The 14,987-nt window shown below is 40.2% G+C and overlaps 1 protein-coding gene across 3 annotated transcripts in view; it reads left to right on the top strand.

The window, feature by feature from the left end:
• Positions 1-14,987, top strand: part of nos1apa (nitric oxide synthase 1 (neuronal) adaptor protein a) — a 259,106-nt gene that overhangs the window by 139,723 nt on the left and 104,396 nt on the right. For all 3 annotated transcript variants that reach the window (XM_042513910.2, XM_042513916.2, XM_088077451.1), the window contains exon 6: positions 7,931-8,066. In XM_042513910.2, coding sequence (XP_042369844.2) covers positions 7,931-8,066 — 136 coding nt within the window. The remainder of the gene's footprint in view (positions 1-7,930; positions 8,067-14,987) is intronic.

The following is a 14,987-nucleotide window of genomic DNA, read 5'->3' as shown; positions in this document are numbered from 1 at the left end:
ATTCCCTCAAGACAGCGAGGCCAACAAGATGCAAGGGAAGGTTTGTCATAATATACTTTATTTTGTAAAATACATAAATAAACAAATAAATAATAGGCTAATGAATAAAAGAAACAACAAGGAACAACTTAGATGCAGGCATTTTTAAATGACTGTAAAGAAATTTTCTTAAAGTGTACACCTCAGCTCTATTATCTAGGGAAACAGAAGTTATTGGATTGAGACTTTTGGGCATTTAAGTACTCAGATCGAATTCCGGGGGGCAAGAAAAAAAAAAAACAAGACTGGGACATCCCTATCTTGAAGTGAATGATTCAACTTTTTCACATTGCCTAGTTTTAAAACAGTAATTAGATAAAACAAATCCCAATACTTAATGGTGATATCATCATATCATCATATCCTTACTATTGACACATTTCCATCCGCCGTTAAAAACGAACAAACAATCAAAACATTAAGCTTTGATACCCATCTCTAGCACGCCATTGTACTGTGCGGATGTGTGTGTGTTTGCATGATGTACTCTTGCTTTGTGCACAGCCTGGAAAGCAAATTAATGGTCCTGAAGAGTCACTGAGGCATCATGACTTCATTTCATCACACTCCACTTACTTCCTGCTCACACACTCAAACATGCTCACAGTCACACTCAAACTTGGACATTGATTAGTGCTTATTTTTGTCCAATAATGTCTGTCTGCAGTGCTCTGACTTACTCAGTGTTGTTAGTCCCCACTGTCCCACTAATTTCCTTGAGGTAATCAGAGTGTTTGATGAACATCAGGCCTGGCTGTGCCCTAATAATTAGAGAAGTTAATTGGCGATCAGGAAGTCCAGGTGAGCCAGTTAATAGGAGGAAGCAGAATAAATCAGAGTTAGTTCTTGCTATAATCCCCTCCCTTCTCCACTGTATACTTTGTGTGCACAGAGTGATGGATGTGTAAGTTCTTGAGGGATGTGGTTCATATGTAAACGAGAATGAATGAGCTCATCAGCAGAGGAGAAAGAGGTAGGAAAGGCTTTAATCAGAAGTAACTCCCCTGGCATCCGCTCATTGTTTACCCTGCTTTTTCCTAGATTGCATTACATTCCCTTTTGTCCCTTATCTTGGCTTGTGCCAAGACTTCCAAGAGGATGGCGAAAGCACAGCTGAACCTGAGGGTATTCTGGGATAAATAATGCATCACTCTTTTGACTATCCTATAGTGGCTAAGAGAACCTGTTATGCTGCAGGCATCCAGCTCAGTGGCAGCTTGATATAGCGAGAAGAGAGAGACAGAAAGAGATACAGAGAGGGTACGTTTAACTCAGCCGAATTGACAGAGGAAAAGGGATGGGGAGCGCGATAGGGACAGAGAAAGAGAGCCAGACACCGATGGTGACAGATGTCCAACTTAAGACCTAGCTCATGTCTTTACGGCAGGATATACTGTACAAGATTTGCATTTGAGTGACAAATCTCTGAGCGGTTGTGTCAGCCGGCAAAATTGGACATCCATTTGAGAATTGGCTTGGGGCATAAAATGTCTAGATACAGGACAACTGTCTTGATAAAAAGTGAGTTATCTGAGAAAGATTAGTTTGTGGGAAGGGACTTTCCATTCAGCAAAGGTCTAAATAACACAGAAGACTCTGACAAGGTGGTTTCCAATACCGAACCACCAAACAGGGTCTTCTTCAGTGTCTAACAGAACTGTTTTTATTGCAAACACAATTCTTAAGAACGGTTTGCCTTCTGCCACCTCTATGGTAAAAATCTGGTGGAGAAGATCAAAAATAGCTCTGCAATAAAGGGCCTGTGCTGGTGAGTGTCTGTCGCTTCAGGTACCGCTGAGATGAAATCCAATTTAAGTAAGTAAATTTTTAGAACTCTGGAAAGGTTTCACAGCGGCAGTCCTTTTATTTGTCTTTGTAGTGATTACCAACAAAGCTGTGGATTGCAAAGTAATCCATCAGGAAAGTTCCTCTGGGAGTATTTCATTTCATTTCATCAACATCTTGCCCACATATAGTCCCATTCAGATGTATTAGAGGGCTGCATTTTTCACACAGTGCAATTATCTGTCTGAACACGGCCTAAGAGGTTTTGTGACGGTCAGAAAAAGTCATGCTATTCCTCCTTTTGCTACTTCCAGATGAGAGCCCCCTAGTGGTAATCTCTAAAAACTGAATGTACTGTATCTGCAAACCTGCAGATTCCAACCTGCAAGCAATGGGACAAGACTGTGGTGTATCAGAAGCATTCTGGTTTCCATTTGTAGTCTGTTTGTAGTCTGACTAGTATTGACTAATCACGTTTGAGCCAGCTTTGGTTGCATGCAGGTGAACAGTCCTTGTGGTGATAAAAAAAGGTGGAATGCATTCGATAAAATGCAATCTTGGAACCTACCAGCTCTCGTCTGATAAAGACCTAGTTTTTTATTATCTTTTCTTTAAAACATATCTGTACGTTTTAGTAGCTATCTGTTGATTGAGTGTCGTTGCTCTGTGTATATAGTGTCTCAAGTTGCGAAATGCACTGTAAGCAATTACTAGCGCATTGAAGAGAAGTCTTGGTCCACATATTCGGCATCTGGATATCTGGACATCTGCTGGCTAAACTGGAACCCCTCCAAAAAACTTAACCAAAGCATCCCTCTGTAATTTAAAGACCATTGCAAAGGTAAAAGTGTTTCTTCCTCCCAGTGAAACAGCATGTGGGGCTTTTATTACAATTAGGTTTAACTAGTGTAATACATTGCTCTCCAGTGTCCTCAAAAAGTCTATAAAACAATTTAAGCTTACAGAGTGCTGCTGGCAGAGAGGAACTGAAACAAAGAGCTGAGCTCACATCACTTACTGTCCTTTAGTTCCTGCACTGGCTTCGAGGTATTCTAAGGATAGCTTTTGAAGATCCTGGTAATATAAATACATTCTTACCCTTGACTGTATAGTTGATATGCTCCAAAGTTATGTCCCTGACCTCTATATAGCCCTCAGGTCCACAGAATCTCTGCTGTTTACTGTAGCAAAGATTAAAGATTACAGTGAAGCCGCCTCTTGCAGTTTTTGACCAAAAAGCCTTGAAAATACACCTTTTTCGTACTATGTCTAACCATGCATACTCACAATGATCTATGTAGTGTATTATTTCATTAATTTTTTGGTGTTATTCGAAGAGTAAAGTTGAATTTATGGGGGGATTATGAATGGGTCACAACCAGAAAAATGGCCATAATAATTGTGACAAATGAGGATGCGATGGATGCAGTTGAAGATGCTGTTGTAAATTGGTACGATTCTTTGATTAACTTCCCAGACATTAAGTCATCTGCTTTGTGGTAACTGAAAAGTTCCATTTTGGCCTGTTGACTGTGATCAAGTCAAACTGAGAAAGAGATTCAGGTCCACATAAAAGGGACCAAGGGAAGAAAGGATGGAAGAAAGTCAGGAAGTGAAGGAAGGAGGGAAGGAAGACAGACGGAAAGAAAGGCAGGTGGAAAAAAGAAAACAAAAAGAAAGACGAAAAAAAGAAATGAAATGAAACAAAGATGGAAGGAAACAAAGATCGAAAAAAGAAAGACGGAAATAAGAAAAATGGAAAGAGAGAAGAAAGACAGAAAGCGACTGCACAGCATTGTGTTTGTGTGTTTGTGTAGCTTGAGCTTTTGATGTGTTCACAATGAAGGATAACACCAGCATCTGTCCAAAGAAAGAAAAACAGAAAGAGATTGTGCACAGCATTGTCTTTGTGTGTTTCCCAATCACTGAGTATATGAAGCGGTGGAGCTTGAGCCTTTGCTGTGTTCCCAGTGTACTATAACGCCAGCATCTGTCCTCGTCCCCTGTTTAGCTGCCTCTGCAAACATCTTCAAAGGAAATCACACGTGTGTACTGTCACGCTGAGAACCAGCATGAGGTAAAAAGACATGAATAGAGGGTCCACAGAGGAGGGGGGGGGATTGATGGATGGGGCAGATGGATAAAGGAGAACAGAACAGACTGAACAGTGGGTCAGAGGAGGAAGCAAAGGATGAGAGTAAAGGATAGACGAGGAACTACAGAGAGGAGATACCCACAGATGTATATCTGCATGTGGGCATCTCTGACTAATCACATTCCCTCCCAAGATAAGGTCAAACACCATTTGTGTATTTTTACCCTATTTTATGTGTTGTCATGTTTTTCTGTCAGCTGAGGCCTTTCTTCGTCTCTTGTAAGAGCTGTTAAAAGCAATTTTCTCTTCAAGTGACAATCATTTATCTTGTCTATTTTTTGTGCCAGTAAAAAAAACAACAAAAGAAACCCTGTGTTATCTGTTTCAAAATATTAATACCTGTTGCCAGAAAATTAGAAAAGAGAGAGGACAGATGTCAGTGGACACGAGTCAAAAAAGTTTTTCACTGCTGGAATGATGGCCTTCCCATAAAACTGTGCTTTCTGGAAGGACCCAAATACTTTTGACATTTTTGCAACATGACTAGAGAAAACAGAGCTCAGAAACCTTACAACTACCAAGATGCACTGCTCTGCAGTGGACCAAAAAAAGGTTCCCCTCATGCAGGCTTGTAGATTTTGACACTGGAAGCAATATTGGTGCTGGCTGGTAACAAACAATATTTGTGTATAGTTAAAGAATGTGTTAATATAAGTTTTTGAAAACTTTCTAGAGAGAAATAGGCAGCAAAATAACATGGTCATTGTCATGGTTCATAAATTCATTAATTTGTGGCGGCCCACCACAAATCATTGAATGTGTATTAAATGAATGTGTATTCATTTTTTTTGTCGTTTGGAGCGCTATTATATGTACCGTTTAGTTGTTCATAGCACCGCTCAAGATGTAGAGCAAATTCTGGGCACAGACTGAGCAGAACAACATCAGGTAGAGTGAAGGTGAAAGTTAACAGTTTCATAACGCTGGGTCTAAAGGTTTGCTTTCACTCACCTCTGCAGCAGCTGTTCCTGTCATACCTCTATTTTATCTGAGCTCTAACAGAATCAACAAAACAACTATCCACCCCATGATTCAAACTCCTCAAACTGCTGCTGAGGAATAAAAGTACTCATGAGGAGTTTCACCTGCGCTGAGTTCACAGACCTGCAAAAACACACATTCCAACAGTACAGAGTTAAAACAACCTCAGAAGCAAGATACAGATTGCTGCTTTTAATGCCTGTATTATTTTTAATGGCACCATTACTGTCTGTTACTGTAGCCACATGTGGCAGTTAGTTACTCAAAAATGATGCCAGTTGCCATGGCTGCAGCTAATGATTGAGTTTATACCACATTGTCTGTTGTTATGCATTGCCTCAGTCTTTTCAGAATAATCTATTGAAACAATAGTTCTGAAATATTGATGATAAAAACTCAGACTTCTGTCAGATTTCCATGAATTTGGACCCCACACAGCCATGAAAGGTTTTGACATTTTTTGAAGTGACCACATGCTGTCAGTGACTTTTAGTGAGGCGACCAAACACAACAGAGTGGAGGCCACATAGGCAGCTCAGTCATGGCTGATAGTAGCTGTTAGTCTGTGGAGGGGTCAGCAGGCAGTGTGAGCATACTTTACAGATCTGGACAGAAACTCTTTCTGCTGATACACACAGCTGCTGGCGAGTCACTATGGAAACAACATCAGCACTAAATGAAGCTGAAGCAGCATGTTTTGATAGAAAAAATAACATGGAAATAAATTGCACTGTGAAAAAAACTAAGGCTGCAGCCAAAACTCCCCACTGTACAGAAAGCAAATGTGTGGAGTTTTTTTGACCCCCAGAACCAAAAATGACTTTGGACTGAAGCCAAGGCCCAGCACCTCAAACTCTGCCAAAACCAGTTTCACTTTTTTTCTGTAATAAAACACTCATATGTGCCTAATAAATTATATTTCTCATCTGATACTAAGCCCTAAGGCCACATAAAATTCTGATACCTATCCTCAGTGAACGCTTCAACTTCAGACTGTTCCAGAGTTGATAACCGGGACAAGAAAGTATTGGATGTCCTTTGGCTGAGTCTTGATTCTGCTCTGGCTTTTAGGCCCGACTACATCTGTTCTGCTCATTCAGCTGAGGATGAGCAGTGTTTGGAGGTTAGGCCTCAGTGCTTTGAAATGAAATCTTTTCTGCCTTTACACCTCACCGCTGCGTCAAGCTCGACAAGAGGGGGCTGACAGCAGACAGAAGTCACATAAGTTGTTTTCACTTGACCTGTCTTTTCAGAGCAGGGCGGGGACCGAGATAAGCATACACATCCAGCTCTTTGCACCTGAGGACAAAGGAAAAGTCCAGTCAGAGATAAAAATTGTGTTGTGATATTCTACTGTGTTTGGACAGTAAGCACAGACAGCATCCTCTACCTGAGACTTAATTGTGTAATATCATCATGTGATGTTTTGTGACCTATATAGTTAATTTTAAACTGCATTTCCTGCCTATTGTGTCTGTTTGATAGAAAATGCACATGTTTCTGGGTCAAATCTACACCGGTGGAAAAACAGCTCAGTGCATGTGGACTTCAATATTTTCTGGAAAAATCCCGTGGCACATGAGAAGTGATAGGTTTTTACCTCTCTGGTTTGGTTGCAAGAACTGGGTCGCAGGATAATAAAGACATAAATTCAGACTTAAGACATTAACAGTACTGAATAATAAGTTAAAGTTTTAAAATGACACACAGTTCAAAACCAGCATTTTGCTATGAGATGGCTGTAATTCAGATTAAGAAAACTTTATTGTCTGTCATGACAGGAAATCATCTTTGATATGGCTCAATATACAGTGCAAACAAAACAAAAAAAAACCCTGAATAAATACCTAATACAATAACTGATACAGAATAAAAATCACAATATACGGCTGTGTGCAAAGTGGCATAGTGTTTATGTAGATGTATGGATAATTACCTTTTATTTAAAGTGTTTATGGCAGTTTAAATGAAGGAGTTTTTCTTGGCCAAAGGGACTTTATAGTGGTGACCTGATGGTAGTGACTGGAAAGACTTATAATACACATAATAATGGAGATTAACTTTTGATAGGGATAATTTAGCCAATAAGCTTAACAAAATATGGGGTCCATTCATTGACTTTTTAAAAGGAAATACAATTGCAAATGTTAAGTGTGTGCATAATTGATTGATGGCAGGAATTCTGTCTTCTGACAGATGTAGGTTTTTTTTTGTTGTTGTTGTTGGTGGTGGTAGATTTTTTTTTATGACTGTACCTGACTCAGAACTATGCCAGTCGAATCGGATTTGGCTGGTCAATACGAATATTAGACAGTTCGTCTTGTTTTACATGTAAACTTTTACAGTTGGAACGGGGGCTCAGTGGGATGTTCAGAGTGACGGTGGCATTCACGTAATATAGTTAACAGGCCAACGCCGTTGACAATGGATCGCAAATGTGCAGAGTTAGATTTCAAGAAAAAGCCAGAGACTGTATCATATTTAGTAGCTGTAAACTGTAAATTTGCCAGTTTTTCATCATTCTGCTGTCTGTGCGCTGCCTGTATGTCCGAAGTTGCAAAAAGTTGAGTGAAACTCAAGAGCACACGTCCCTAGAAGTGAAGAAAAAAACGATGGCTCAACTTAAAGCAATCTTAGTCGAATGAGGGTTTTGACTGATGATTCGAGTCTCCAACTTTGAAGGGGCAGCCCTAGTTTGTTTCTTTCTTTAGTTTGTGTAATGAGGTGGGCAGGGTTTTGTTTTTTTTTTTGGTTACTTGATTTCTCTTGTATGTGAGCTGTTTATATGAACATGCTGATTTTGTTTACTTTTTGTAAAGTTGAGAAACAAAAAGAAAAAGAAAAAAATGAAAAAAACACCACATATATATTAAGTGTTCTGTATCAAATGCCAACAAAAAAAAGTTAAAGCTGTGTTCTGAGAATTACAACAGCATTTTTTTTTTTTTGTCTCTCTTTCCACCCTTCCAGAGTCAGGCCATGCGTATTGTTCGGACGGTCGGCCAGGCGTTTGAGGTTTGTCACAAACTGAGTCTGCAGCACACGCAGCAGAACGCGGACGGACAGGAGGACAGCACCAGCGAAAAGAACGGCTCCTCCATCACAGGTACACACACACACACACACACATACAATATGCATCTGCTACACAGTCAGCATCCCATTCTTACTACCCTGTATTTTGTATCGACGTTAAGAACTGGTGCTCTGACCTCAAGGAGTTGTTAAAAATCCTAATATTTGTTTGCTCAACTTTTATCAGAACATTAAGTGATCCGTGCTCACTGCTTATTCACTTCTTTGTCATAACTTTGAATCAGAAGGCGACATTGGACAGAAGAGCTGCAGGGGGAAGTTTTGTGCTGTATTTCTGCTGCATTCTAATCAAAGTTGTTGAAAGGAAAAAACTATTTGTTGCAACCTTGAAGGTCTATGAAATGAAGTCAGTGCTAAATAGAAAGTATGAAAAACAGCTATAAAAATGTTTTTATTTGTTGTTGAACCTTTGTCCAGAGTTGTTCTGGCATTTCTGGAGTGTCACTTAACACATTGCAAGGAAAGGTGAAGTAGTGTACAACATAATTTCTGTAGGTTATTCAACAGATGGAAATAAAAAAAGAACATACATGCTTTTTGAGGATACGCACAACGTTGGAGGAAACAGGCAGACAGACGTGTGTGGGTTGTGCTGATGGCGCAGCTCAGGTTGCTGGAGCTGTGAGTGTGCTGATGGAAGAGGTGGAGGTTCTATATGGTTGCAGGTGTAAAAATGGAACAGAAAGTGTCTGACGAGACTGCTGGGATGTTCTGTAAGCTTGTGTTATGTTTCTTTTGAGCGACTGCAGCACATTTTGAACGCAGAGTTTAGATTTTTTATTTTATTTTTTTTTAAAGTGGGATTGAATGAGGAACTTATCCATAATCACTGCATTACCTACAGTAGATGCAGGTCAGCAGGCCCCAAGTTTAGATAAGCAGGCAGCAATACTACAATGGAAGCTAAGCTGTGGTCAGAGGTTGCAACAAAACATTAATATTGTTGTGAAATTGTCAAGAGTGTTTTATATTTATTCATATTTATATATTCAGGTATACTTTATACTGTTAACTGAGGAAATATTATATATTGTTCAATTTCAAGTTTTAATATGTCTGGGCAAATCTAAAAGAAAAAAAAAGAAAAAAGTTCCCTATGGTAGTTCAGTACTTTATTTTGAAAAACAGTAGTATCAGTTCAGGCACCACTTAGGCACCGCTTGTGTTTTAAAAGTATCATTTTAGCACCAGTATCAGAAAACAACAAAAGGTACCCAGCCCAAACTCGGGGCATGCCGACTGACATCTACTGTCTGTCTATGGATAAGTACCTCATACAAACCCACTTCAAAAGACCCAAACTATCCCCTCAAGGTCTCAGAAATTGTTTTGTTGGGCAAAACTGTTTTTGTTTTTGTAGCTACAGTCATCAAAGTTGTAATAGGCTACAGTATCCCTTTGAAGAATTTGAGGAAGGTTGTAGGTTTTGGGCAGGAAGGCAGATGGAGTTGATGGAGGAGAAAGTCAGGATCCGTTCTCCCCCTTGTGTACAAGGTTTTTGCTCAGTAGTAGGGCAGAGCATACGTCACTTCATCCCTTTAGAAAGACAAGATAAACAAACCCGGAGGGAAAGGTATTTTTAGGTTACAGAATAAAACTAAAGAAATATGGGACTGCATCATCAGGGCCAGGCTGGAAATTGAATACAAAGTCCAAAAATAATGCAGAATCTGAAGTCTTGACAGCATATTCCCCAGTGCACACATATAGCTCCAGACTTCTCACACAGTCATATGTCGTCAGATAGCATAAACAGATATCACTATACATGCACTCCACACACACACACACACACACACACACACACACACACACACACACACACACACACACACACACACACACACAGATAGAGATGTGCTCCTGCTGCCTGCATTGTGCCTGCATTGGCAAGCAGGAGAGGGTGCAGGATGCTGGAGTGAATGTCACGGATGAGTCAACCCAAAGAAAGAAGGCACCGCACAGCAACACTGGTGGGCTGAGCTGCTTTTATCCGCTGCCTCGTGCCTGGACGGGACGCGCGTCACCGCAGCCCAGGGACACGTGGCCCTGAGAGGGGTCTTAGAGGACAGACGTGGGGATTCAGCAGTTGGAAGAGTCCACCATTGGAGCTGTCTCACACCGTCGTTCCAGTCATTACAGCAGTCAGCCAGCGCTAGCCACCCTCCCCACTAGGATCTGAGAGCTCCTGTCTGGGGTTCGTTATCTCCACATCCCCCTCCAGCCCTCCAGAGACGAGCTCTCTTTCAAATGCTGATGAGCCCAGAGATCACCCACGCACCATAACTGTACATCCACACAGAATGGAAGGACCCCACATGCATACAAACTCAGGCCTATACACACACACTCTCACACACTCGCTGTCATGGTGGGTTAAGCAACACAAGAGCCGTCACGCACAGCCAATGAGCTTATCTGGAGAACTAATTATCATGGCAGTGAAAGGAGTGGGGATAGAAGAGTGGGAGATAGCGGATTAGAGGAACCGAAAGCTGCAAGAAAGCGCAGATAGCGGAGGGGAGGAGGAAGAAGAAATGGATATTAGAGGAAAAGGGAAAAAAGGAACTTGTGTTGGGACGAGGAGCAGAAAAGATAAAGTGTAGAGAGGAGATGGAGAGGTGGGTTGAGCAGTGGGGAGTCAGAAGAAAAGGCGAACAAGCAGAAAGTACAGAGGAAGTAATGTTTTGTTCACAGACAGTTCATGTGCAGCGTTTCAGAGCAGTTGTACAAAATGCCGCAACATAAAATGAACAATTTAATCTTATTAACAAACAAATAACAGTGTAGAAAAAAACAGCTTACATCTCTGGAACTAATAAAGCCCAATCACTGGAAAATATGCCAAACTGTGGCATATTATCATAACAGTTCACTCTGATATGAGACACAGCAGTGCTACAGGCATGAAGTTCCATTCAGCAGCTCAGTGATCACCAACTACTCAACCCGGAGTTAAAGCCTACAGGTCATATGAAGTTTTCAGTAATATTCAGAAATATTAATATGCTGAACAAAAAGTTAATTCGACCGAGCTGTTTAGACTTATTCTGTTTGATTGACAGACTTTGTTTTCTTGATAAAGGAAAACAATCTGCCCAGATGTCTTCAATGCCGTTCTACTTATTGAAGTTATTTTCTAAATGGCAATAAATCAAATTAGAAAGATCATCTCACTTTGGTATATTGTTAAGGCCTATTTTGCCATCCATGTGCCGAACACAACAAGTCAGAAAACAAACTGCAGATGAGCATAAAAGAGAAACTATCCTTTGCTGCACATTTTAAGGCCCCCTCCTGTATGTTTTACAGTGTGTAAAAATACTCTGTTAGGACGTATGGTTTGTTTAACATGGTTTTACCACATAAAAAGTAAAAAAAAAGTAAAAAAATAATCAGAAAAGGGAACAAAAGCTGATTAACTCTTTCTGTGGATCTGGCTTTGAGAGAACAGAGCAAATTTGAATGGTGAAAGAGCAGTGCGCATCAAGGCAGCTAGTGCTAGCGTTAATGGAGTCATTAAAGAGATTCAACAATACATGTTTGAGCCGCAGTCAGACCCAGACTCAGATGAAGAGTCTATTGTGGATCAGAATTGGTGATGAGCAGCCAATCTTGTATTTGGCATCTTTTACTTATCGTTTGTCAGCTTGATAGTTTATAGACTGGCAGTGGCTAACACACCTTTGATGGTTGTGAAGCATACAATAATCTCTGCTGCACTGTTACAGTGTGTTCATGCTGCTCTGGTTTATATTCGAAACCTACACATTCTACCATGTTTGATGTCAAAACTTTCACTATGCTAATTCTCATGCTCTCTATAGTAACAAGTCTGCTCTGTGCTGATTGTTTTGGGTTTCTTTGCTTTTGTCGAGACTAAATCTGATCCCCCACTGATGGTGTTTATCCATATTGGACTTCACTTGGCATTTATATTCATGGCGTACCAAATCTAGCTTGCCCCTTGTACATTTTAACGTCAGATTTAAGGGTTCAGTGCATAGGGTGTAGAGGGATGTATTGGCAGAAATTAATCATCAAGTATGTTTTCTTTAGTTTAAAATCACCTGAAAATAAGAAGTGTTGTCTTATTGTTACCTCAGAATGAGCTGTTTATGTCCACATAGGTAGCAGGTCCTCGTCCATGAAAAGTTCCATGTTGCACAGCCATGTTTCTACACTAGCCCAGAATGGACAAACCAAGCACTGGCTCTAGATAGGACCATTCACATTTTTGCAACAGCCAGCACAGTTAGCAGCCCGAACGTACAAGAGTGTTGAAAAATAACTGATCAATTAATGTGAAACAACTTTACTCATTGTTGCTACTCGTTTAAATCACTGGGTCCGTTTGTTTTGGAGAGGAAGAGACTTCTGTAGATAATTCTGCTTCCACTAACAAAACCTTCAACATTCAATCAACATTGAAGAATTTCTAACCAGGAGAGGTTTCAGCTGGTTGCAATCTGCAGTCCTCACCACAGGATGCCACTAAATCCCCTTAAATCATACACACCTTTCCTTTCAGGGAAATTTACAGACATGACCAACGTACTTGTGGTCTAAGATGCATGCCACATACGTCAATGGTCTCTCTCCTTTCCTGTCCCTGTCTGTCTCCATTATTAACTTTTGAATAAAGGAAAACAAAAATAAATAAATAAATAATCCAGTAATGAAAATGTAATCAAATGAAAACACATAACCTATAAATTAAAGCCAGATGTTAAAAATATATCATTTGTGGTTGAATTTAAAAAAAAAAAAAAAAAGTCAAAATAAACACCTTAAAGTAAGGGGTTACAAAACCATCAGATAACATGTTCAGTTGGATATATTTTTATATTTCTATGTGGCATGTAGAAAAATAAGTAGCTGCCTCTCCTCAGAGGAACTGTGCCATTTTTTGACCATTTCATTAACTTTAACCTGAGAATGCCAGTGAGGGCAGAAAATTTGGTGAGGAAAGAAGAAAAAGGAGGAAGGGCATTGGGCACAACAGGAGGGAGAGACTCCAGCACCAGAGGGCAGGAGGAAGGGCAGAACTGCACAGCACTGACCACTGAGGAGAAAGGTGGAGGAAGCGGAGCAGTAATGGAGAAAGAGGCGAGGGAAGTGCTGGCAGCAGGTTATCAAGCATGTGGTTTAAGTGGAGGGGAGGACAGCGCTATTAGTAGGGTGCACAGGAGGCAGAAAGGAACTATAAATGAAGGAAGAGGTGGGTGAGGATGAAGGTGGATGTGGAACTGGACAGCAGAGGTCAGCAGTTGAAGAAGAAGATGAAAGTGAAAGAGTGAAGGAAATATAGAGGAAATCAAGTAGCAGATCCCTGGCTCACCGCTTCTCCTTTGAATTTTTAATCTACGTTTAAGATTTCGTCACAGCTGCTCGAGTGATCCTCAGATTTTGGAAAAATACATCCCCTCCAGATTTTGAAAAATGGGGGGCACTTGTGTTAGAAATTGTGTCATACAAACACATGTTAGCCAGGGTCAACAATGATTTAACGTTAATATAACAGTGTTTTGTTTTTTTTTTTACCTTACATTTCACTCTATTTAACATTATAGCAGGAACCCCTCAAAAACGAGGCGGTTCATCTCTAGGGGTTTATCCCGATGAATAAACTTATACAACAACAGTATTTTATCAAACTTTATTATAACAGCAGTTTAAGTAACAATGACGTATAAAGCGAAAAACAAAGTAGAATACCAGACACTGAATGACTTTACTGTGATTTATTCAGAGCAAGCAACGGGTTTCGCCTGCGGCTACTTCAGGTGAGTAAGCGAACCTGAAGAATGCGTCACTCACTCTGAATGAATCACAGTAAAGTCATTCAGTCATTCAGATTTCAAAATATCCAGATATACGTTGTGTGTCGCATTACAGCCTAAAAATATTGTGATATTTTTAAAGCCATATTGCACAGCCCTAGTCCCAAATAGCTCCTGTTAAATGATGTGCGTACTCTAGAACTGCTAGGAGACACATTTATGTTATGGCAGGTGTTTAGCTCAGAGCTCGAGGAAGGACAGTGTTTATGAGTGGTTCTAAAGAAAGCGCAGGCCCATTCCTTATAGGCATGTTTCAAACGGGCATTGCTCTCGTATGGATTAAACTATCTCGATACAACAAATAATTTGTGAGCTTTAGAGGTTTTTCTTAACATATTTTTGATTGCGGAGAAAGCTAAAAGTTTGTTTCCTGATGCCTCCAGTCTCTATGCTATGCCAGGCTAAAAATGTCCTGACTCCAGCTCTGCTCTATACAGACATGAGGTGGAATTGATTTTCTATTTGTAGTCTCGGCAAGAAAGCAAATAAGCATTTCTCAGAGTGTTGATCCCTTCTTAATGTTTTCACATAAAATTGGTGTTATGAAACACGCATGCTATGCAGTGCAGTAAATGCTGAGCCTTTTGTTCAGTGAAGAATATGTGAATTTTTCAGCCACTACACAAATTTTTGTGGGGTGAGAGGACTTGCCTGTATTTTTAATTGCTCTGCATTTGAATTTAAGTGTTTGATTTTGCCGTTTCATAAATGAGTGAATCCCACTTAGCAAATAAAGTGAGTAATTAGACATACTTATATCTTTTCTTCTTTGGAGTAGTCTGTATGTTTAAGAGAGATAGCTTTTTTTTTAATGTGACTATGAGGCGGTGTGAGAGGCAGCCTTGAGTGAATGTTAGTAACTGTCATCTATTCTGGATAGAAATAGCTTTGCCACTTAAGAGAGCACGGTCCCAGTGGATCCAAGTGCAATCATATATTTTTGCTCCAGTCAAGTTGCCAGGAAGCAAATGCAGTTCTGTCTGGCGGGCTGTTGTCAATAACTATGCTTAAACAAGAAAATACATCACAACTAGCACACTGGCACCTGCATTTCTGCTGCTACACAACTCACTTTGAATTGAGTGAAG

Source organism: Plectropomus leopardus, chromosome 5, assembly GCF_026936395.1.
Source record: "Plectropomus leopardus strain MGB_pleo_1.0 chromosome 5, ASM2693639v1, whole genome shotgun sequence".
Lineage (NCBI taxonomy): Eukaryota > Metazoa > Chordata > Actinopteri > Perciformes > Serranidae > Plectropomus > Plectropomus leopardus.
Note: the sequence above shows the minus strand (reverse complement) of the source record. Positions and strands in the feature narration are given on the sequence as shown.